The sequence below is a fragment of the Schistocerca gregaria genome, chromosome 4, assembly GCF_023897955.1.
Source record: "Schistocerca gregaria isolate iqSchGreg1 chromosome 4, iqSchGreg1.2, whole genome shotgun sequence".
Taxonomy (NCBI): Eukaryota; Metazoa; Arthropoda; class Insecta; order Orthoptera; family Acrididae; genus Schistocerca; species Schistocerca gregaria.
In genome coordinates, this window is record NC_064923.1 from 542335840 (window position 1) to 542360735 (window position 24896).

At 44.7% G+C, this 24896-nt stretch overlaps 1 protein-coding gene across 1 annotated transcript in view; it reads left to right on the forward strand.

Annotated features, from left to right (window-relative positions):
- The window catches only part of LOC126267798 (sodium channel protein Nach-like), a 139512-nt gene that overhangs the window by 85094 nt on the left and 29522 nt on the right, over positions 1-24896 (forward strand). Inside the window, exon 6 of the mRNA XM_049973102.1 lies at positions 6670-6952. Coding sequence (XP_049829059.1) covers positions 6670-6952 — 283 coding nt within the window. The remainder of the gene's footprint in view (positions 1-6669; positions 6953-24896) is intronic.

The following is a 24896-nucleotide window of genomic DNA, read 5'->3' on the forward strand; positions in this document are numbered from 1 at the left end:
CCACTGGAGGCGGGCTGCACGATGTTGGGGCGTGAGTGGAAGACGGCCTAACGGTGTGCGGGACCGTAGCCCAGCTTCATGGAGACGGTTGCGAATGGTCCTCGCCGATACCCCAGGAGCAACAGTGTCCCTAATTTGCTGGGAAGTGGCGGTGCGGTCCCCTACGGCACTGCGTAGGATCCTACGGTCTTGGCGTGCATCCGTGCGTCGCTGCGGTCCGGTCCCAGGTCGACGGGCACGTGCACCTTCCGCCGACCACTGGCGACAACATCGATGTACTGTGGAGACCTCACGCCCCACGTATTGAGCAATTCGGCGGTACGTCCACCCGGCCTCCCGCATGCCCACTATACGCCCTCGCTCAAAGTCCATCAACTGCACATACGGTTCACGTCCACGCTGTCGCGGCATGCTACCAGTGTTAAAGACTGCGATGGAGCTCCGTATGCCACGGCAAACTGGCTGACACTGATGGCGGCGGTGCACAAATGCTGCGCAGGTAGCGCCATTCGACGGCCAACACCGCGGTTCCTGGTGTGTCCGCTGTGCCGTGCGTGTGATCATTGCTTGTACAGCCCTCTCGCAGTGTCCGGAGCAATTATGGTGGGTCTGACACACCGGTGTCAATGTGTTCTTTTTTCCATTTCCAGGAGTGTAATTTGTATCAACAGCCGGGTCGAAAAACGTCAACTAATGTTAACAACTTCTTAGGAGAGTAACAAACAAAGGTACTTAGAGACAGTAATATTTTAAGATTTGCTTAGGTTTAATTCACGCTGGTGAATTCGGCCATGAGCTACGTTTGCTGCTTACGTTACGGTGAGAGTGGTACTAAAGAAGCCGCTGTAGAGTCAACAGAACTGAGATAAGGAATATCTTATTGACTGTCTTTCTATGATGTGCAAGTAGCACTGATCACACGCTACGCTATAATGTAAAACTGAAGTAACATGGATTCGTGAATGCACATTATAGAGATGGTCATCTTCAAATGTGGCACATGTTCGTAGCAAGTAAGGCAATCTGATTAAGGCTGTTGTAATACAACAATACATTTGGTAACTATTTGTGGTTAGTTGGTTTGGGGGGAAGAGACCAAACAGCGAGGTCATCGGTCTCATCGGATTAGGGAAGGATGGAGAAGGAAGTCGGCCGTGCCCTTTCAAAGGAACAATCCCGGCATTTGCCTGGAGTGATTTAGGGAAATCACAGAAAACCTAAATCAGGGTGGCCGGACGCGGGATTGAACCGTCGTCCTCCAGAATGCGAGCCCAGTGTGCTAGCCACTGCGCCACCTCGCTCGGTAACTATTTGTGGTCATGTCTCATATTGAAACTACTGTTATTAAATAATACAATATACCAATTTATGGAGGTTACCTGTTAATATTAAGATCGGTGCGGGAAGGTGTAGTAAAGTCACCAAGACAGGGAAAGCGGCCGTTTCGTATTTCTTGCCCTGAATGGCGCTTCTGCCTGCTGAGGAGTGATCAGACTGGTTCTACTATACGAGGTGCGACAATAAAGTAACGAGACTCATTTTCTTTGCAAGATGTGGCAACCTTGCAGGCTTTCGTAGGCACAATATCTTTGACCTTGATCTATTAGCTGCTTAGAGATCAAGCGCCACATATACCCGGGCCGCTGAAACATTGCACTTGGACGTTTGCGTATGAAGTTGGCAGCGTAACAGAGTAACAAGTGAAGAACGATAGGCGCTAGGCGTTCAGCGTGGGGCGCCAGCCAATCACAGCGCAGTGAGCACTGCTGTTACTCACGTGCTGTGACGTCAAAGTTCCCGCGTTGCCGGCTTTGTTTAGTGCATGTGTATACAACGTGAGTTGTGTGTTGTTTACCGCGTGTTTTCGTTGTACTGTGTGCTATATTGTTGTGACTTTTGTTACGTTGTGAGTTTACGTACTTGGAAAATGCCACCGAAAAGACTTCGTTCACCTAGTGACAATCCTTTGCGTCGAGGGGTGCCACTAAACAGCCAGGCACTGGAGTTGCTACGCAGAACTCGTGAGTTTTACGAGCAGGAGAAAAACTACGTAAGCATTCATGGACAGCCATCAATTCCTGCCGACAAAGTGGTGGAACGTACGTCGAAAACTCTTGGTATTAGTGCAAGAACGGTAGTAAGTAAGGGAGTATTACTACAAAACTTGGAAGATACTGAAGTGAGCCGTAATGATTCCGAGCTGTCTGGATCAAATAATACATTTTTATCAACCCCGGGAAAGAAGAAAAAGCGGCGAAGTCCTGTCACAGATTTAGATTCTTTCCAGACTGATGCAGTTCGTAGGCATGTTTATGCTTACTACAGCAGAAAAGAGTATCCGACTGTAGCTAAGTTATTAATCTCTTTAAAAGAAAGTGAACTCTTCAGGGGTGGTAAAACATCACTAAAAATTGTGCTAAAAAATATGGGTTTCCGTTACAAAACGCTAGATGGACGCAAAGTACTGTTAGAGAGGGCACATATTGTTACCGCTCGTAGCATTTTCTTGCACAAAATTGTGGGCAGAGACATTCATTCCAAAATTTGGTTAGACGAAACGTGGGTTAATGCCGGGGAAGCTGTCAGTAAATGTTGGACGGATAACACACCCAGCAGTAGCGGCCATCAGCCGACACGGGAAGAGGAGCTAGATTAATTGTGGTCCATGCAGGCTCCTCCAGTGGTTTTGTCCCTGATGCACTTTTAGTTTTTAGATCCAAAAAGACTGGTGATTACCATGAAGATATGGATCACGCACGATTTGTTGAGTGGTTCAGGAACCTTTTAAAACAATTTCCTGTCCCTACAACAATTGTAATGGACAATGCTCCATATCATTCGGTGATACAGAACAAAGCCCCAACTACAAATGATCGGAAAGAAGTTATGGTGCAGTGGTTACAGGATCGAAATATTGCAGCGGATATGGGTATGACAAAGGTTCTGTTATATTCTCTTGTTAAAGAAAATAAGCCTACGACACCTACATACGTAGTAGACGAAATTGCCAAGGAGCAGGGTCATACTGTAATAAGGCTGCCACCATATCACTGCCATTTCAACCCTATTGAGTTAGTATGGAGTGACGTAAAAATGTATGTAAGGAACAACAACAAGTCCTTTACAATAACAGAGGTGGAAAAGCTGTTGCGTGAAGCTCTTGTGACTGTGGATGCAGCCTCATGGAGAAAAAAAGTAGAGCACGTCGAGAAGCTTATACGAGCAGCACAGACAATAGAAGGCATTATCAGTGGCCATGAACAATTAATGATTTGTCTTGCCGATGACGACGATGAAGACGGTTTTAGCGATGAATCGGACAACAGTGACGATGGCGAGCTGGATGGAATTGCGCCATTATCGCTGTAAATTGGTGAGTGAAAAAATTCTAATATTGGTTATTTATTGCAATCTCGGTTATTATTTATTTTGTAAGCTACGTACATTATTGATTTTAAAGTACCAGTCGTCAGATGCTTGTTTTTTGTATTTCTTTGCTCCGTTATCGAAAGGGTGCGCATTGTTATGCTTTTACATGCATTATTATACGGTTGTTTACTTCCTGTCATTGTAGTACAACTAAAAACGAGTTTTTATATACATTGTAATTGCTCAATCGCTTGCATTTACGAGACGGGACGGAAAACTGTATCGTCTGCTGTGTGTATAGAGGCTGCTGTTGCAACATCGCTATTACAGTATAGCCAACCTAACTAGACAAAAAGCGAACTGTCAAGTGCAATGTTTCGCCGGCGGGGGTATAGATGCAACTGCTCAGTCGTGAGTCGTGCTGTAATAAGTTAACACGTGTTTGTGGCTCTCGCCACGGAAATGGAACCGCATAATATTGCGCAACGGTAAGCCTTTTCTTTTTGCGTTAAATTGGGTGAAAACACGACGACAACTTACGGTGAGCTTCAGAAGGCTTATGGAGAGGAGTTATGACAAGAGCTCAAGTTTTTCGTTGGCATAAAATGTTTAGTGAAGGCAGAACGAATGTTGAAGATGAAGACCGCTCTGGACTACTATCAACCTCACTGTCAGATGTCAACTTGGCCAGGGTACATGAACTCGTATGATCTGAGCGAAGCTTATCCATGGAAATGATTGCAGAAGAACTGAACATCAATCGTGAAACGGTTCTCCTAATAACAACTGAAGAACTTGATATGAGAAAGATTTGTGCAAAAGTAGTTCCCAAAAATCTCACACCACAACTGCGAGGAACACGGAAAAATGTGGCAGCCGATCTATTAGAGCAAATGGAAATCAATCCAGAATTGCTGAGCGCTGTTAGCACTGGTAATGAGAGGTGGTTTTTTTAGTACGATCCACAGACAAAACGCCAAAGTTTGCAATGGTGCTCAAAGAGATCACCCCCACCAAAAAAAGCTCGTGTGTCAAAGTCAAAAGTGAGATGCATGCTTGTGTGCTTCTTAGATTCCAAGGAAATTGTTCATAAAGGGTAGATGCCTCCTGGACAAACAGTTAACCAATATTACTACAAAGAAATTTTAGAAAGACTTAAAAGAGTTCTTCGTGTCCGTTCCAACATTGTTGATAATTGGATTCTGCATCACGATAATGCGCCATCCCATTCTGTTCAGTCAATACAGCAGTTTTTAACCTCAAAACAAATTTCAGTACTACCACAGTCACATTATTCACCAGAAATCGCTCTGTGCGACTTCTTTCTATTTCCAAGAGTCAAAACGGCAGTCAAGGGACACCATTTTCAAATAACACAAGATGTCCGAAAAGCTGTGACTAGGATCTTGGAGGATATTACAGAAGATGAGTTCCAGAAATGTGTGCAATCAGAAGGGAACTACTTTGAAGGCGACAACACTAAACTTGACTAAAACAGTAAGCAACATTTTTTTTCACATCAGTCTCATTACTTTATTGTTGCACCTCATACATTGCCATTGTTGTTAGTGATGAGATTGACAGAGGGAGCACGTTCAGTTATTTTTTAGTTAAAACATTTTTGTTTTGATGTCGTCTAAAGAAAAAGTTTGAAAGTTTCTTCTGCAGACCATTAATCCCGACATGGCGTCCGATAGGGAAGTGGTCGCTCTACTCGTCGGGAAAAGTGGCCGAGGCTTTCACCCAATAACAGTTAGTTAGGCCCACTTCCAAAAACACGCTTACTGTAACAGATAAAACTGAGTTATAAACCATTCTATACACAAAATTATCATCTGCCTTTCTATCCCTTTGCGATTATTTTGAACTGAGCTATTTTATTTAAAACCGTCTCTGTTCTATTTGGCCTAATACAAAGGCTTGTTGAAAACGGTTTACTGCAGTAACCGCTTGATATTCTTTCAGATACTAGCGCGTGAAGAAGCCTAGAAAAACAAGATTGGGACGTTGTTACGATAGCACTGGCCATATTGTCCGCTTACGTACGGGAAATAGGTCGCTATGTAGGGTAGCTACAAAATATTATTTTCTTTTTCACATACGAATATTGGGTGTGCTACTTTATAACACATAGATTCAAAATGTGTTAATACGTTTCTATGAATAAACATGATTTGGTGAAAACTGAATTTCTCTTTGCCACCCTACATTTTTTCCTGTTTATTATTTCATCCTCCGCCCCCCTCCTCCGACGTCACGCATTGTGGCTGGGGGGTTAAAAGCAACCCATTCTTAAGCCTGTACACATTATCCCGTTACTCAGATGCTAACACAAAACGAGGAGACATATTTACCATGAATTTAAAATTATTTTAAAAGGTGATGTTAACAGCAGAGTGTAAAAAATGATGATATCTTCATGAGTAGTTCAACAACAGTGATAAAAATGTGGTCACATTCCACAGTAAAAAACGATTGAAAAATATTTGAACAACACCAAACACTTGAAAAAAACACTTGAAAAACACTGAAAATGACAGAAGAGACATCGGCCCTGAAAAACGGAGCACTTTACACTTTCACTAAAAATGGAAAAGGACCTGTCGTGTGATAGTATATTGTTGATAAAAATAATGGTGGGTATGGAGGGAGATGAATTTTTGGTTATGAGGACTGAGGACATAAGAGATGATGATGAGAGAGGGCTGGTTTTGGTGGCAAAGAGATCTATAAATCTGAAAGGGAGTGGGGAGCAACAGGGATGGGGAAAGGAAGTGGTGTACTATGGGGAAAGGATGAGGATTGAGGCCCTTAGGGGTAGGGAGGTTGATAGGGTACGATGGATTTGTACTTCATAGTTGGTAGGATGGATATATGTCGGGGTAGTGTTCGTGATCCGGGAGAGGGAGACGGTTCAACTCTCGTTGCGAGAAAACGTGTAGGTTTAGCAATTGGAGGGTTGGAGGTGGGTGCAGGTAGAGGTGCGGCAACACACAAGGATTGGAAGGGAGAGTGGCCAAAATAAGTTTATCAGAGTCAAGTTTGCGGATGGTGTAGTTTATTCAGAGGTGTTCATTGTGAGTAAGGATAGTTCTACAATGTCATTATTGGCTCTTTAGAAAAAAAGGTTGACGACGGCTGCAGTGACGGATGTTACTCTTATGTTTCCTGTTAATACCTAATAATTTCTAAGAACAGCGATTTTTGTTTCGAACTAGAATAAATCAAAAGCTAGCAAACATTATGCTGAAAGTAGTGCGGAACTAGGTGAGAACTGGGAGAGATTGGGGTCGCGTGCAGGTGCTGGTGCAGAACGTGGAGCAGCCGCCGGAGTCTGCGCGCGGGCTGCTGGTGGCGCGGCGGCGCGGCCACGCCATGAAGCTGCTGCTGAGCGCCGCGCTCACCGACAGCCGGCGCCACCTGCTGCGGCTGAGCCCGCGCCAGCGCGGCTGTCTGTTCGAAAGCGAGGCCACGCCCCTCCTGGCCACCGTCTACTCTTTTAAGACGTGCCTCATGGACTGCCGCCTCCAGCACATCCTACGCCATTGCCGCTGCGTTCCTTACTACTTTAACCATGTGCCCGGTAAGCAATCTGGCCGTGCTGAACTCGTACCGTTATATTTTCTTTTTTGTGCAAGATACATTCGCACACTATGGAGTCATACCGACTTTCAATGTTTAAAGGTAGTGTCTCTGATTTCTGATCCACAGATCCTGGGCCTAGCAACTGCTCAGATTTTCAACAAAATTCGTCAGCTTTGTTAATCCGAAACTTCATATGTAAGGAGTCATTTTCATTCTGCCTCGTCTTTCTCAAAAGGGGAAATATGTATTCCAATGGTAGTTTATTTTAAACACACAAATGCAAACTGCAAAGGAGCAGAAGTTTTCCCTTGCGCACGTGTGAATAAATGATTTTTTCTCGTATAATATGGTCTTGGTAAAGATGCACACAGCATCCTCGATTCACTTCGATCATCCTGTTGGTTCCGTTGGTGTCCCGTCACCCACCCTCCAGTAGCTAGTGCATACATCTACGGGAAGTTCATTATCTACTCTGAGTCACTTCCAATCCAGTTATTCACAACACACATTGCACTCACTGGTTGCGGGTTATTTGTTGACAACAATAATATCACTTAACGATGTATGGATGCGTGTAAATAAAATAATGAAGCTCATTCCTTGCGACTTTCAGTACCATGAAAAAAAGTACTGCTCCTATAAAACAGACCATACAGTTGCAAATGTCCCAAGCACCACATATGGATTCGCTTGAGGAAATATACACTCCTGGAAATTGAAATAAGAACACCGTGAATTCATTGTCCCAGGAAGGGGAAACTTTATTGACACATTCCTGGGGTCAGATACACCACATGATCACACTGACAGAACCACAGGCACATAGACACAGGCAACAGAGCATGCACAATGTCGGCACTAGTACAGTGTATATCCACCTTTCGCAGCAATGCAGGCCGCTATTCTCCCATGGAGACGATCGTAGAGATGCTGGATGTAGTCCTGTGGAACGGCTTGCCATGCCATTTCCACCTGGCGCCTCAGTTGGACCAGCGTTCGTGCTGGACGTGCAGACCGCGTGAGACGACGCTTCATCCAGTCCCAAACATGCTCAATGGGGGACAGATCCGGAGATCTTGCTGACTAGGGTAGTTGACTTACACCTTCTAGAGCACGTTGGGTGGCATGGGATACATGCGGACGTGCATTGTCCTGTTGGAACAGCAAGTTCCCTTGCCGGTCTAGGAATGGTAGAACGATGGGTTCGATGACGGTTTGGATGTACCGTGCACTATGCAGTGTCCCCTCGACGATCAGCAGAGGTGTACGGCCACTGTAGGAGATCGCTCCCCACACCATGATGCCGGGTGTTGGCCCTGTGTGCCTCGGTCGTATGCAGTCCTGATTGTGGCGCTCACCTGCACGGCGCCAAACACGCATACGACCATCCTTGGCACCAAGGCAGAAGCGACTCTCATCGCTGAAGACGACACGTCTCCATTCGTCCCTCCATTCACGGCTGTCGCGACACCACTGGAGGCGGGCTGCACGATGTTGGGGCGTGAGCGGAAGACGGCCTAACGGTGTGCGGGACCGTAGCCCAGCTTCATGGAGACGGTTGCGAATGATCCTCGCCGATACCCCAGGAGCAACAGTGTCCCTAATTTGCTGGGAAGTGGCGGTGCGGTCCACTACGGCACTGCGTAGGATCCTACGGTTTTGGCGTGCATCCGTGCGTCGCTGCGGTCCGGTCCCAGGTCGACGGGCACGTGCACCTTCCGCCGACCACTGGCGACAACATCGATGTACTGTGGAGACCTCACGCCCCACGTATTGAGCAATTCGGCGGTACGTCCACCAGGCCTCCCGCATGCCCACTATACGCCCTCGCTCAAAGTCCGTCAACTGCACATACGGATCACGTCTACGCTGTCGCGGCATGCTACCAGTGTTAAAGACTGCGATGGAGCTCCGTATGCCACGGCAAACTGGCTGACACTGACGGCGGCGGTGCACAAATGCTGCGCAGCTAGCGCCATTCGACGGCCAACACCGCGGTTCCTGGTGTGTCCGCTGTGCCGTGCGTGTGATCATTGCTTGTACATCCCTCTCGCAGTGTCTGGAGCAAGTATGGTGGGTCTGACACACCGGTGTCAATGTGTTCCTTTTTCCATTTCCAGGAGTGTATTTTCACTTCATTAGCTACGGATTTAACAATCCCTGCCACTATCCAAAAACGATGTTTAACGGTGAACCTAACAAAAGGGAAATATTCAATTAATTGCAGCTACATGCCGAGGAGAGTTGAAAAATCTAAGTAATGCCCAACTGAAACACATACTGTTAATTATGAGCGAAAAATATGACACTAGTGTAATACTCAACAGTATTTATTATTTTTCAAACCATTTTTCTACTGTTACATCATCGCAGCTACAAAGATAAATATGAGTGGCTGTTAAATTTTTGTTGAATCGAAGAGTTTAAAATATAAATATTTCAGCTGGTTTCCAAAGATGACAACTGCTAATGTTTGACTACATTGGGAGGGAGTATTTCAGTAATAATGTCATGTAAAATATGTAGGTTGAGTAAAACATGTAATACATAAAATTCTGAAGTACATTACAAATTAGAATTATTCTCAGACGAAAAATAAGATGATAATACAGAGTAACATTTGGTGACATATTACAGGGCGGTGACTGAAGAAGACAGTCTTGTCCTTAAAGCATCCAATGTTACAAAGACGTACAGTATAAGTGAGACTTTACACCTAAAAACAAGTGCCAGTGATATAAAGTAAAATTTTTAATAGGGAAAGTGTAACTACAGTTCTTAAATAAAGGAAAAACTGGGGCATGTGAGTGGGAGGAGTAATTTGTGAAGTGATTTCGATGGGATTATTCGTAGTATCTGCAGTTACCTGGTGGTGCTCATCCGGAAGCATAACACATCATCAACGTACGTAAACCAGTAGCCAACCTTGGAAGACAGTGCATCGTTTTCCAAAACCAAACAACTCCAAACATTTCTCACTCTAAAGGTTTAGAGGGAGCCTACAACCGCTGACACTGTAATCCAGTTCTCAGTTGGTAGTGACCCACAAACACGCTGGCTTTCATTCAATGTTAAATTGTCTAATGGTCACTCCCTGAGTGATGACAACTTCCAAACTGGATTACACTCAGTCAGACAAATAGCATCAAACACTGCCTGTTTGCTTGTCCTGGTGGGTCCCATGTTTTACAACTACCATACTAACATAATTTCAATTTCCAAGGTAAAACGATAAAAAGAATTCGACGTACAAGCCAAAGTTCTTAATGAAAAATAAAACCACTAAAAGACGAATACCAGACATCCAGCAGTAGTTACAATAGTGCCAAGTTAGCATCAGTGCAATTGTCACAATAGAACACAATATGAGTGTGAAGTATAAGGTAAGTTCGTTACATAAATTTAAAAAAAAATAAGACACATAATTACGGCTCAGGGTTGGAACTGGGCCGGTCCCAGAGGAGAATAACATCCACAGCAAATTACAACTGAAAGTTGGACAATGGTGGACTCCACAATGCACAAACAACAAATCCAACAGGTCTCCTGTCTTCTTTACCCTGCACTCGACTCGCGACCTCAAGACTTAAACAGATGCTGCACGATTCCATCTTTCAGAAAAACCTCTCTGAATGTGGCTGGAAAGGCTAAATCCAGGAACTTTCAACCTTAATTTTATGTGCGCAACACTTTGTCACTTTTTGCCCAGTGATGAGGCAGCACTTCAGATTTGGAAAAGAATGTAACACATAAAATCACTTGTAACTGTGGCGAATTTCATGTAGGCCTGTCTGGCACGGCAGTACCGACCCACTTGAAGGAACATCATAGAAGTCGCAGATTCAGAAAACGATACTATACTTTCGCAGACCACCTGTCAAAAAAAAAGGACACAATTACAAGATACAACATGAAGCCATACACAACATGCACAAAGGAAGGAAGATGAACTACCTTGAACTAATGGAACTTAATAAACGTATGTCCATTTGCCCAAGCTTATTTCTGAATCATCAGGCAGTTCCCTTGCTCGACGATTTTACTATAGATACTATCTACTAACAATCCAATCCAAAACCATTTTCTACTTTATCCCCCCACTCAAATATCCCATTTTTTCCTTTATTTCACTTACTGTGGTTTTATTTGCCAAGTTTACTTTGCACAGTTATAATTGTTCCATTTACATGTTTAGTCCCACTTACAGTGTACCAGTTTGTAAAAATGGATATTTCAAAGACAAGATTGTCTTGTTCAACCACCCTCTTGGAGTACATCACCAAATTTTATTACACTTTGTACTCTTGTTTTTCCTGTCAGAACAGTTATTCACATTTGTCATGTAGTTCAATGTTTAAGTGTCACATATTTTAGTTCACAAACGTTGACAGCTGTCATCCTTTGAAATCAACTGAGATACTTTATACTTTCATCACTTTCAAACATTTGAGCCCAAAAAGCTTCCACAGCTACACATATTTATCTTTGTACTTGGTGACGGAGTAAAAACTGAAAATCGGTTCATAAATACTAAATACTGCAAAATATAACACCAGTGTCGAGTGTCTTCTCATTCATAATGTATAAATAATTCTACCAAGAACCGACGAAACAGTCAATTAACACACATTGTTACTAGCTGCAACCATTTCTCCTCAGGTACCAGTCCAATATACTATATCACACTGGCAATAAATCTGTATGATAAAGCATATATAAAACATGTATTCAAAAATGGTTCAAATGGCTCTAAGCACTATGGGACTTAACATCTGAGGTCATTAGTTCCCAAGACTTAGATCTACTTAACTAACCTAAGAACCTCATACAAATCCATGCCGCAGGCAGGATTCGAACCTGCGACCGTAGCAGCAGCGCGGGTCCGGACTGAAGCGCCTAGAATCGATCGGACACAGAACATGTATTTACGAATAATAGGGGCTAACACTGGCTGTGCCACAGTGATATGTTGTACAGTGAATTTATTTTCCTTATCTCGTCGTTCATGGTTGAAATTTCAATTCTACGAGTCATTATAACACAGCATATTCATAAGGTCCATAAAATATACGGGTATTATTGAGGGTCTACCGCAGATATTTGCACTCCGAACAAAATGCGTAAACGTGGTGGAGTGCTATCACGCATAAAGTGTACTCTTCTCATTGCCTAATATCGTCACGTCTTGCCGACAACTTCAACTTCTGCCCTTTCTGGTCGGTCTTTTGAAGCTGTAGGTTTTCTGTGTTTGTGTTTATTAGAAAGGGATTACGGGCAGTTCTAAAAATCACGTGAACTGAAAGAAATGTTATACATGTGTTCTACTTTTGTGCAAGGCTGAATTACATTTTCTTGTATTTGTCGTAAGTATCATAATGTTTTTACGCTTTACAAATATACACACCATAAATAATTTTCTGACGCTAACAATGGGGAAGTGACATTAAAAGTGAGACATCAAAGCCATTCAGCCCTTTTTTGACAACTTCTCCATTGCACATAGGTATGCTGTTGAAGACATCTGTGCAAAAGGAAAGAAGAACTATTACAGTTTAGCGACCCGTAGGCGGTGAGGCCATTAGGGACGGAGGAGAGTCTGCTTTGATATTTTTTAAAAATTCCATTATATTTTTTGAGTAGTTAACTTGAACCACGTAAACCATACTCTGTTTGATTGGACGGGAACTTGAAGCGTACACCTGCCAAATACACTCCTGGAAATGGAAAAAAGAACACATTGACACCGGTGTGTCAGACCCACCATACTTGCTCCAGACACTGCGAGAGGCCTGTACAAGGAATGATCACACGCACGGCACAGCGGACACACCAGGAACCGCGGTGTTGGCCGTCGAATGGTGCTAGCTGCGCAGCATTTGTGCACCGCCGCCGTCAGTGTCAGCCAGTTTGCCGTGGCATACGGAGCTCCATCGCAGTCTTTAACACTGGTAGCATGCCGCGACAGCGTGGACGTGAACCGTATGTGCAGTTGACGGACTTTGAGCGAGGGCGTATAGTGGGCATGCGGGAGGCCGGGTGGACGTACCGCCGAATTGCTCAACACGTGGGGCGTGAGGTCTCCACAGTACATCGATGTTGTCGCCAGTGGTCGGCGGAAGGTGCACGTGCCCGTCGACCTGGGATCGGACCGCAACGACGCACGGATGCACGCCAAGACCGTAGGATCCTACGCAGTGCCGTAGTGGACCGCACCTCCACTTCCCAGCAAATTAGGGACACTGTTGCTCCTGGGGTATCGGCGAGGACCATCCGCAACCGTCTCCATGAAGCTAGGCTACGGTCCCGCACACCGTTAGGCCGTCTTCCGCTCACGCCCCAACATCGTGCAGCCCGCCTCCAGTGGTGTCGCGACAGGCGTGAATGGAGGGACGAATGGAGACGTGTCGTCTTCAGCGATGAGAGTCGCTTCTGCCTTGGTGCCAAGGATGGTCGTATGCGTGTTTGGCGCCGTGCAGGTGAGCGCCACAATCAGGACTGCATACGACCGAGGCACACAGGGCCAACACCCGGCATCATGGTGTGGGGAGCGATCTCCTACACTGGCCGTACACCTCTGGTGATCGTCGATGGGACACTGAATAGTGCGCGGTACATCCAAACCGTCATCGAAACCATCGTTCTACCATTCCTAGACCGGCAAGGGAACTTGCTGTTCCAACAGGACAATGCACGTCCGCATGTATCCCATGCCACCCAACGTGCTCTAGAAGGTGTAAGTCAACTACCCTGGCCAGCAAGATCTCCTGATCTGTCCCCCATTGAGCATGTTTGGGACTGGATGAAGCGTCGTCTCACGCGGTCTGCACGTCCAGCACGAACGCTGGTCCAACTGAGGCGCCAGGTGGAAATGGCATGGCAAGCTGTTCCACAGGACTACATCCAGCATCTTTACGATCGTTTCCATGGGACAATAGCAGCTTGCATTGCTGCGAAAGGTGGATATATACTGTACTAGTGCCGACATTGTGCATGCTCTGTTTCCTGTGTCTATGTGCCTGTGGTTCTGTCAGTGTGATCATGTGATGTATCTGACCCCAGGAATGTGTCAATAAAGTTTCCCCTTCGTGGGACAATGAATTCACGGTGTTCTTATTTCAATTTCCAGGAGTGTAGCAGTCCAATATCTTAGCACTGCACCACTTCGCTCGGTTCATCGGCGAAAATCTAGCACGTTACCATTAATGAATTATACAAAAACAAAGCGTTTTTGAACTTCGTGACTAAAGTACGAGGGAGGCCATTTTCTCAATAACGCTTGAGAAGTACGCGCTACTGCTTACACATTTTGTTGTCTTAATGGAGTACTAGGAGTGCACGAAGTTTGCAGTAAATCCGCGTTCCAAACGTCGTGGCCTCCCCTTGTCAGTGTAGGGGATGCACCTCATAGTTTTAAGCTCCTGTATCTTCTATTCTTCCAGATACATGCTGCAGTCCCTACTTCAGACGGGGTGAGGTCCAGGGCAATTTGCACAGTTCAACAGAGACGAATATCGGGATCTTATCTGCCCAGGCCAAGGTTTTCCAGTCTTCTAGGGTCCAAGAGATACAGTCACGAGACCAGGATAGGCATTGCACGAGATGTCGAGCTGTTAGCGCAGGCACTCGCGTCGGTCGTCTGCTGCCACAGCCCATTAATGCCGAATTTTGCGGCACTATTCTAGCAGACATACGTCCCACATTGATTCCTGCGATTATTTCATATAGTGTTGCTTGTCTGTTAGCACTGACAAATTTACGCAAATGCCGTTGCTCTCGGTACTTAAGTAAAGGCCGTCGGCCACTGCATTGCCCGCGGTGAGAGATAATGCCTGAAATTTAGTATTCTCGGCACATTTTTGACATTGCGGATCTCGGAGTATTGAATTCCTGAATGATTTTCGAAATAGATGGCCCACGTGTCCAGTTCCAGCCATCATTCCGTATTCAAAATCTCTTAATTCCTGTCCTGCAGTCATAAGCAGGTCGGAAACCCTTTCTCAGCAATCACCTGAGTGCAAATGACAGCTCCGTCAATGTACTGCCCTTTTATATCTTGTGTATGTAGTACCACCGATATCAGTATATGTGAATACTGCTGTCCCATGACTTTTGTCACCTTAGTGTTTGACACTTCTTTCAATACCAGATCAGCAAAGTAGACATGTAATCAGTCCCTGCACACTTTCTCAATTCTTGAAGCACATCTGGTGCGAAATTATTTTCGGATTAAAGATTTTAAAATAAGCATTGCCACAAAGTATCTCACTTGGTTTCCAAAGATGACAGTCGTTAATGCTTGACTTAAACTACATGGATTATTCAGTAAAAATGTGCCGTAAAATATTTAGGCTACGTAAAATATTTGACGCATTAAACACTGACCTCCTTGACAAATTACGCACACAGAAAATAAAAATTACTGTTGGAGGCAAAATGAGGAAAAATCTTGTGAAATTGAGTACTTACCTAGCATATAGAATGTTTCATGAAATTTAGGGCACATACCTTTAACTTGCTGCTACGGTATTTCAGCTAAGCCTTCCTACCAGCTTTAGGTGCATACTGGCGGAAATACGACGAGCTTCCCTATTTAAGACCCCGTCGGCACATGCGAGCTGTACCTCACTTGTCATGGAGCATGTGCTGCTGGCCGGTGTGGCCGTGCGGCTCTAGGCGCTTGAGTCTGGAACTGCGTGACCGCTACGGTCGCAGGTTCGAATCCTGCCTCGGGCATGGATGTGTGTGATGTCCTTAGGTTAGTTAGGTTTAAGTAGTTCTAGGGGACTGATGACCACAGATGTTAAGTCCCATAGTGCTCAGAGCCATTTGAACCATTTTTTTTTTATCTTTACATTCTCCCTTTCATTACGTGAAACCACCCTTAGTGTTTCAGTAGAATAATGCAGAACTATAACGGTTGCTACAAGGTCGTGCAGGTCACGCGCCATTAATGATAGGAGTAAGATTCAATATCGCGCGCCTGGCTCGACCATTGCGCGCATGGCACTGATAATAGTAATAATAATTTTCAATTATCCCCCATTGATAAACTGGAGAGTGCTCACGGCTCAGTGTGAGTACGTAAGCACTAAATGAACCATTTAGCATGTGCTGCTGGAGCACATGTGCTTATACTGCAAGTCAGTGCGCGGCGCCTTCCGTGATAGAGGCTTGCAAATCGATATCAGCTCGATAGTCTTCAAATGGTGTAAATCGCAGTACGACGCCAGCTACTCGGAGCACGAAGAATTTCAATGAATGGATTCCATGCAGAATATTACTGGAAGCCGCATCCAGTTTGGTAAGGAACCCAGACAGATTTCAAAAAATTGTTCAAATGGCCCTAAGCACTATGGGACTTAACACCTGAGGTCATCAGTCCCCTAGACTTAGAACTACTTAAACCTAACTAACCTAAGGACATCACACACATCCATGGCCGAGGCAGGATTCGAACCTGCGACAGTAGCAGCAGTGCGGTTGAGGACTGAAGCGCCTAGAACCGCTCGGCCGCAGCGGCCGGCCCAGACATATTTACAATGAAATAAATATTCTGGCCCATACATCAAACTTTTGGAGCTTCGTCATCAATGAATCAGTGGAAATAGGACTACCTGAGTCCCTTATCAATCGGGACGGCGACTTCCAGTTAAATTATACAAGGAGTCTTGTCATAGAACAACTTGCTGCTCTGCATAGCCAGTGACGTACTGCGATTTTACCATCTGAAGATGATAGATCTGATATCAGCACGGAAGGTGTGCCCCACAGGACGCTGACTTGCAGCAGAAGCACGTATGCTCAAGCAGCGCATGCGCTGTGACTGCTGGGTACAACACGCATAGGCCTAAATATCGTGGCAGCAAGTGATAGACACCTGACAGTTGACTCGAAATATCTTAGCAGCAAATATCTTATTCCACATTGTCAGTGACCTTACATTTTATAATATAAATTTAAAAATACGAAGACTGATACATTTCTTTCTTACAGATTACCCAACATGCAACTTGTCCAGTATTGTTTGCATCGCGAGCATCGATAGTAAGTATGCTAGCAGTTAGTGATGTGACCACAGGCCTGACTCCACTTACAGTTTAGCTTCCTTTAGTGACTTATAAATATCTGGTATTTTTAGAATGGTCTGTTGTGTATATCACCAGTAAATCAGAACAAAAGCGCTTTATCGTTGAAGTTGGATTCACCAGAAGAAATACACTGCGCATTTTCCATAATACTGCCACGCGGGGTAGCCGCGCAATCTTAGGAGCCTTGCACGGTTCGCGCGGCTCCCTCCCTCGGGCATGGATGTGTTTGTTGTCCTTAGCGTAAGTTAGTTTAAGGTATATTAAGTAGTGTGTAAGCGAAGGGACCGATGACCTCAGCAGTTTGATTCCATAGAAATTTCCAATTTTTCCATAATATTCGTCAAACAGCCTGACAAAAATTAATATCTTCCTCGCTAATCTCGTCAACATTATGAATTCAGAGCTGATTGTTTGGACAGGGTCGATTTTATGTTAGACAGGGTTGGGGTTTATGTATAGTAGTGTACTATCACTTTCTGGTGAAGTAATGAGAAACGTGTTGAGCAGGGGCACTCCTACCAAATTAATAGGTCTATCAGAACAGTTAAGGTGACTAGTTTTTACTAATACTTAAACTTGTTAGGCTTTTAATTGTGATACGACCCAACAGAAATTGTCACCGTGTATAGGATATATTTGGCTTGTTCCCCCGAAGAGCGTACAGCTCTAAAACACGACGACATCGTCGCATCCTTAGTGTTAGACGAGAGACACACATGTAACCAGGCATTTCTATTTTCTGGAACTGTGGCTCCCACGTATTAAGAGTAAGATAGTACGTACGATCGTCATTTGAATGGCAACACAGTGGAAATGTTGTTACCTTCAGAGTTAGAAGACCAATATCGTTGTTAGACACATAGTTTATGTCTTCGGGAAAAATGATTACCCAAAACCATTCATGAAGATTCCATGAAGTGCTCTCTTACAGTTGAGATCATCAGAGTTAGCGTTTTACGGTAACAGCCTTATATCTTCAAGAGTAGTTTGTATTGAGTAGATCGTGGGTACGGTATCACAGCAAGTTGTCTCCTATATTCACCTCCAACATGCGCTACACAATCTGAGTTCGATGGGTGGATGGCCACAACTCGTGATCAATATTGTCATTCTCCAGGAAACCATTCAACAACCTTTATGACTATGGATTCTTTGACAGAATTTTTCCGGTAACAAGAACAGTTAAGTTTCCCCTTATTGAAGCATCTTCAGAATTCGTCTGGGAACTGCGAGTAGCGCATTACTCATAATTAGCCAAATTTTGGTATGCAAATTCGGCGAAGGTATGCAGCTATTCTAAGAAGGAACTACACTAACACTGATGGGGATAAAAAAATCACAACACAAAAAAAAAATTAATTCACAGTAATGAAACTTGGGAATACATTTGTCTATGTAACTTATTTAAGTCGTTAACTCAGCAACATCATAGGAGAATGTAAACACGAGGTAAACCACTGGGAATGTGAAATTCTAGTACATTGATAACACGTGTGACCGCCAGAATGTTGAATGCAAACGTGAAAACGTGCATGCATTGTGCCGTACAGGTGACGGATGTTAATTTGTGGGATGGACTTCCATGTCTGTTACACTTATTCAATACACGGATGATTAATGCTGTTCGTGGATGATGCTAGAGTTGTCCTCCGAGGAAGTCCCATACGTGCTCGATTGGAGACAGATATGGTGATCGAGCAGGCTAAGGCTACATGTCGACACCCCATAGAGCATGTTGGGTTACGACAGCGGTATGTGGATGAGAGTTGACCTGTTGGAACACACTTCCTGGAACGCTGTTCATGAATTGCAGAACAGCATGGATCAGCAGATTGACGGACAAATTTGTAGTCATGGTGAGTGGGATTACCAAAGTGTGCTCCTTTTCTCATAGCAAATCGCGCCCAAGGCCATAACTCTAGGTGGAGGTCCAGGGTGTCTAGCACCGCCGAGAAGTTGGTTGCAGGCCCGAACTAGCCTCCTTCTAACCAATACACGGCTATCATTGGCACCGACGGAGAACGGACTTTCATCAGAAAACACAACAGACCTCAATCCTGCTCTCTGATGTGCTCTTGCTGAAGTCTCAGATGGCCGTGGTTTGTATTAAGTCGAATGCACGCTAGAGGGCGTTTGGTTCGGATCTGCCCTTGAAGTAAACATCTTATAACAGTTCGTTGTGTCACTGTCGTGCCAACTGCTGCTCAGATTGCTGCTGCAGATGCAGAACAATGCGTCAGAGCCATGCGCAGAACACGATAGGGACACGTGGCAGTCAGGAGCCCGGTGTTCTTGCGACCGTACACTCTCGTGACCACCGCTGCCAGCAGTCATGTACAGAGGCTACCATTGCTGCCAGCTTTCTGAAGTAGCGCAGAAAGAACATCCAGCTTTTCGTAACCCTATCACACAACCTCGTTCAAATATTGTGAGGTGTTGATAATGGCGCCTTTGTCGCCTTTTAGGCATTCTTGATTAACATCAACTCACCCTGACCAACCTCAAAGGTAACTAACGCTTACTATTGTTACAACTTGCATTTAAAGCAGACATAATTTGCGTACTCGTAGCGGCGCTACTAGCGCCATTCCTATGCGACCGTCGCGAAATCTGAATAGACATCATCTTCCTGATATAGAAACAGCCTTACCAACTTTCAGCTCTGTCGCACAACTCCTTTTTGGTATCGCGATTTTTTCCGTCATTGGATACTCTTGAAACATAAGTATTGGACACAAACTGTAGTATTTGTGAATACTTACACTATGTGATCAGAAGTATCCGGACACCCCCAAAATATACGTTTTTCGTATTAGGTGCATTGTGCTGCCACCTACCGACAGGTACTCCATATCAGCGAGCTCAGTAGTCATTAGACATCGTGAGTGAGTAGAATAGAGTGCTCCACACAACTCACAGACTTCGAACATGGTCAGGTGATTGGCTGTCACTTCTTTCATACGTCTGTAAGCGAGATTTCCACACGACTTAACGTCTGCAGGTCAACTTTCCGATGTGATAGTGAAGTGGAAACGTGAAGGGACACGTACAGCACAAAAGCGTATAGGCCGACCTCGGCTCTTGACTGACAGAGACCGCCGACAGTTGAAGAGGGTCGTAATGTGTAATAGGCAGACATCAATACAGACCATCACACAGGAATTCCACTGCAAGTACTATGATAGTTAGGCGGGAGGTGAGAAAACTTGAATTTCATGGTCGAGCGGCTGCTCATAAGCCACACATCACGCCGGTAAATGCCAAACGACGCTTTGCTTGGTGAAAGGAGTGTAAACATTGGACGATTGAACAGTGGCAAAAAGTTGTGTGGAGTGACGAATCACATTACACAATGCGGCTGTCCGATGGCAGGTTGTAGGTATGGTGAATGCCCGGTGAACGTCACCTGCCAACATGTGTAGTGACAACAGTAGAATTCGGAGGCGGTGGTGTTATGGTGTGGTTCTGTTTTTCATGGAGGGGGCTTGCACGCCTTGTTGTTTTGCGTGGCACTATCACAGCACAGGCCTACATTGATGTTTTAACCGTCTTCTTGCTTCCCACTGTTGAAGAGCACCTCGTGGATGTCGTTTGCATCTTTCAGCACGATCGAGCACTTCATAATGCACAGCCTGTGGTGGAATGGTTACACGACAATAACATCCGTGTAATGGACTTGTCTGCACAGAGTCCTCGCCTTAATCCTATAGAACACCTTTGAGATGGTTTTGAACGCGGACATGGTGCTAAGCCTCACCGACCGTCATCAGTACCTCTCTTCAGAATGGGTTACCATTCCCCAGGAAACTTTTCAGCATCTGATTGAATGTATGCCTGGGAGAGTGGAAGAAGTCATCAAGACTAAGGACGGGCAAACGCCATACTGAATTTCAGCATTACCGATTGAGGACGCCACGATCTTGCAAGTCATTTTCAGCCAGGTGTCCGGATACTTTTGATCACGTGGACATCGTAACAACTTCGTTCACATGGGCTGGTTGTGGACGATCCCTGGCAGCTGCATTAGAGGGGTCCTTGTTTGTTTGTCTCATTCCCGATTATAATCGACCCTAAGTCGTGTTACATGTTGTGTCTAAGAGTGAAACCCTCTGTGACCGGTTTAGAGCCCGAATGGGTACTCGTCAGCGCACTGTTGTTCCGTCAAATTGGCGTATAGCACCACGCGAGACATCTTCTCGCCCTCATTGCGCTGTATCAGTAGCTCACAATACTGACCTCTGTTACTACTTATCCTTCTTCTTCTCCGTCTTACTCTTCTCATGCCTTTGTGACGAATCGGGGTAGGGTCGGCGTCATTATCAATGGATATGCCATGATTAGTTTAAGGGGTGGCTGGATGTCCTTCCTGTCGTCATCCCGTTACCTCCCACGACGGTATACGTGTTTCCCAATTGCCTACGTGTAGTGTTATTCATGTGAAAGTGAGCGAAAGTTTTTCTAAATGTTTGCGAATCGTCTAACTGGGGCGTAACATGAGTACCAGCCCGGTATTCACTTAGCCGCTTAAAGACAACATGACGATTGACCTTTACACCGACCATCGTCATTAATCCTCCAAGGGCACTCTATCAGGGGCTGCCGCACCTCCCAGTCCCCGAAGCAGCGCTTTAACACGCACGGCTATCCTGGCGGATACTGGCTTCTGTTACTACGCTCCCAGTACAGTGTTTGTCAAAATACCAGAAAGCTTTCTCCTGCTTCACAAGACGACACAGTCATGTCACATTAATGTGGCCACCTGTCAGAAGGCTGAACAGACATCTTCTGCTGCGCGGACCGCAGCGAGGCTCGCAGAAAGAGAATCAATGATTTTCTGGAAGATACCGAAAGGGATGAGGAGGCATGCCTATTCCAGTGGCGTGACCAAGAATTCTCGGTTGACCATCTGTAGCGCGAATAGCCCGATCGAGGTGGGCTCACTGATTCTCGATTGGACTTAAATTCGAGATGTTTAGTGACCATGGGAGTATGGAAACTCATCCTAGTGCTGTTCGAACCACTCACGTACGTTGAGAGTTGTGTGACACCTTGCATTGTCCCGCTGGTAGATGCCATCGTGCCGAGCAAAAACAAACTGCACGTAGGGGTGGACATGGTCCAAAAGAATGGATTTCTGTCGATCCATTGTGCTTTCCAGAACAACGAGATCATCCAGGGAATGCAACTAAAACATTCCCCAGACAATAACTCTCCGTCCTGAACTCATTCAATGATTTTTGCAGAGGGTTTGCTTTCAGACGTTTCATGTTCGATGGATCATAAAACGTAATTCATCTTAAAACACCACGTGTCATCACTCAGTTGACGTCCAGTAGCGGCACTGGATGGATTAACTAGGCGCCTACAGCGGAGGCCCATACGCAGCAACATTCGCCGAATGTTCATTGAGGCTACCCTTGGTTCGTCTACGCGGTCACTTATTCGCCCGTACACATCCCATCCCCGTAGCAGTCGTTCACCTCTGTCGTCTATGGTCCTTGGTGTACCACAGTTGGCTCGAAGCCTGTTTTGGATAGCGCCATTTTCCCATGCACGGTATACTTTAATCATGGCGGCAGGCAAGAAGTTTACAAGGACAGCCATTTAGGAAATGCCTTCACCCTTAGCCCGAAAGCCAATGACAGTGCTCTTTTGGACGTCAAATAAATGATTCCATGCCCCCATAACGACAACGAATGCACTGTTTTCCACGTCCTCACGACACGCTTTATACGTCCTCCACTGGCAGTGCGGGGGTCACATTAACGTGACTGGACGCTGTATGTCTTCAATACGAGTGAACGTAGAAACTTGTGAACTTTAACGTTCGCATCGTAACCAAAAGGTTGCCTTAGTGTCAGTTGTAATTCGGTAGTTCACGTGCTTTCCGAGAGTCTTCCTGGTGTAGCCAGCTTTCTTATTAGCTCGTTCATCATCCCAGTGTGCACTGAGTCTAGATGGAAATAACACTGCGCAAACGGCGTTTTGCGTTCCCCGTTTCAACGGATTCTATTCAGTTACGACTCTGCTGAGTGATTTTCGTTAACACACCTCCTACAGCACAAATCATTCGACGATGGAATTAGCAAGTTTCAAGTCAGTGATTGCTTATGTAAGTGAAAACCCCAGCCGATCCCTTGAGCTAGTTCAAGATGTAGAGCACACTCAACACATTTGCACATAGTCTACAGAAGTCTACTCGTCGTCCCAGGCTAGACTCTATTCCTCCTCATGTGTCTCAATGACGTGTTTTGCGGCGATGTTTCTCTCTGAAACAATACCGCATTCAGTTGCTACCAGCACCTAACGATGGTAATGAACAACAGTGTGTTGAGTTTAGTGAGTTCATTCTGGGCGTGCAGATGGAAGATCACAATTTCAATTAACTTTTGGTGTCAACGAAGATGCTATGTATTATTTAAGCGGAAAAGTGAATCTCCACCACGTAGGAACACGAGGAACACAACAGTCATTTGACACAATCGAGCACCAGACGACCTCTCTTAAAGGTCACGTGTTCTGCACCATTTCCTGGGAAAAGATTTAGGGCCCATTATTTTCTGGAGAAGATGGTTACAAGATTCACGCACATGGATATATCGGTGATCTGCCTTTTTCTGCAATTACAAGAACATGTTTACAATTTCATTTCCCAGTGGAATGGGGCACCCCCGCACTAGCGCCTGCATTTAAGGCCACGTAATGAGCGGAATAAGCGACCGACAGCTCGTGACATGTGGATGTGCGACATTCCTGCTACGAGCAACAGTGTGGGTCTACATCCTCCAGCGTCCTTCGTGTGAGTGACAAGCTACGAGCTGCAATTCCTGCCCAGTTATTTCTAATAAATGCCATTCGTAGCCCATAGAATATTACAGCTCGAGAGTAAGGCAAGAAAATCAACTTCTATTAGAAGAATAAGACAATAAAGGAGCGCTATGCATGAAATTTACAAAGGGGGGAATCTTCATGGAGAATTTTATGATTTATATCATCAACCACGAACACCATCAGAGAAATAATTCGAAGATGTCAGGATAAGGGTAGATACGTTCCACTATCACATCAATGAATTAAAAACGAGTGTTTCTTACGTGACCACAAACTTTCAGCAGCCAATAAGTGCAGAAGAATGACTAAGATCAGTAAGGAAAATGAGTACTCCCCGGCAACGAGGTGCCAATGGTGTAGTGTTAGTGTCTAAGGCATTTAATCTGAGTTTTCGTTAGTCCCAGATTCGGGCATTATTACTTCTTATATTTTAACTGACTCAACTATAATCCTATAAACTGTTCTCTGTAATAACTTTTATCTGCACACTTTTCAGTGCATTTCAGAGTTATTTTTTAGGTCTTCTCAAAGTACTTTAAGTGTATACACACCTATCCCAATATGTAATACCTATTAAAATCCTAACGAAAAAATTCAACAGCCAAGGAATTTTATTGATATTTGATTGTCGGGAACGCAAATCATCAATCATTGTCTATACCAAGTGTTTTTATTAATGTAAATAGTCGGTATAAATACAGAATGAAAAATTTTTTGAAGAAAGAGATCGAATATTTTGTGAAATTATTTGTCTAAAAGTAAGAAATAAAACAAGTTGCAAAAGCATTTCAAGCCCCTCATTTGCTGCACATGATTTCGAGCATTATTCAAAGGAACGTCAAATGTTTTTTTCAGTATATTTCATGTCTTTAAGAGAAATCGTTTCACAAAACATTTGAACGATTTCTTTCTCATTTTTATTATTTTTTTTTTTATTTTCAAGTTTCACTCAGAAAGCATGATCTTATTGACAATCCATTTGCCTTCATAGCCTCTTATGTTCTTGAAATGTTCTATTTTTAG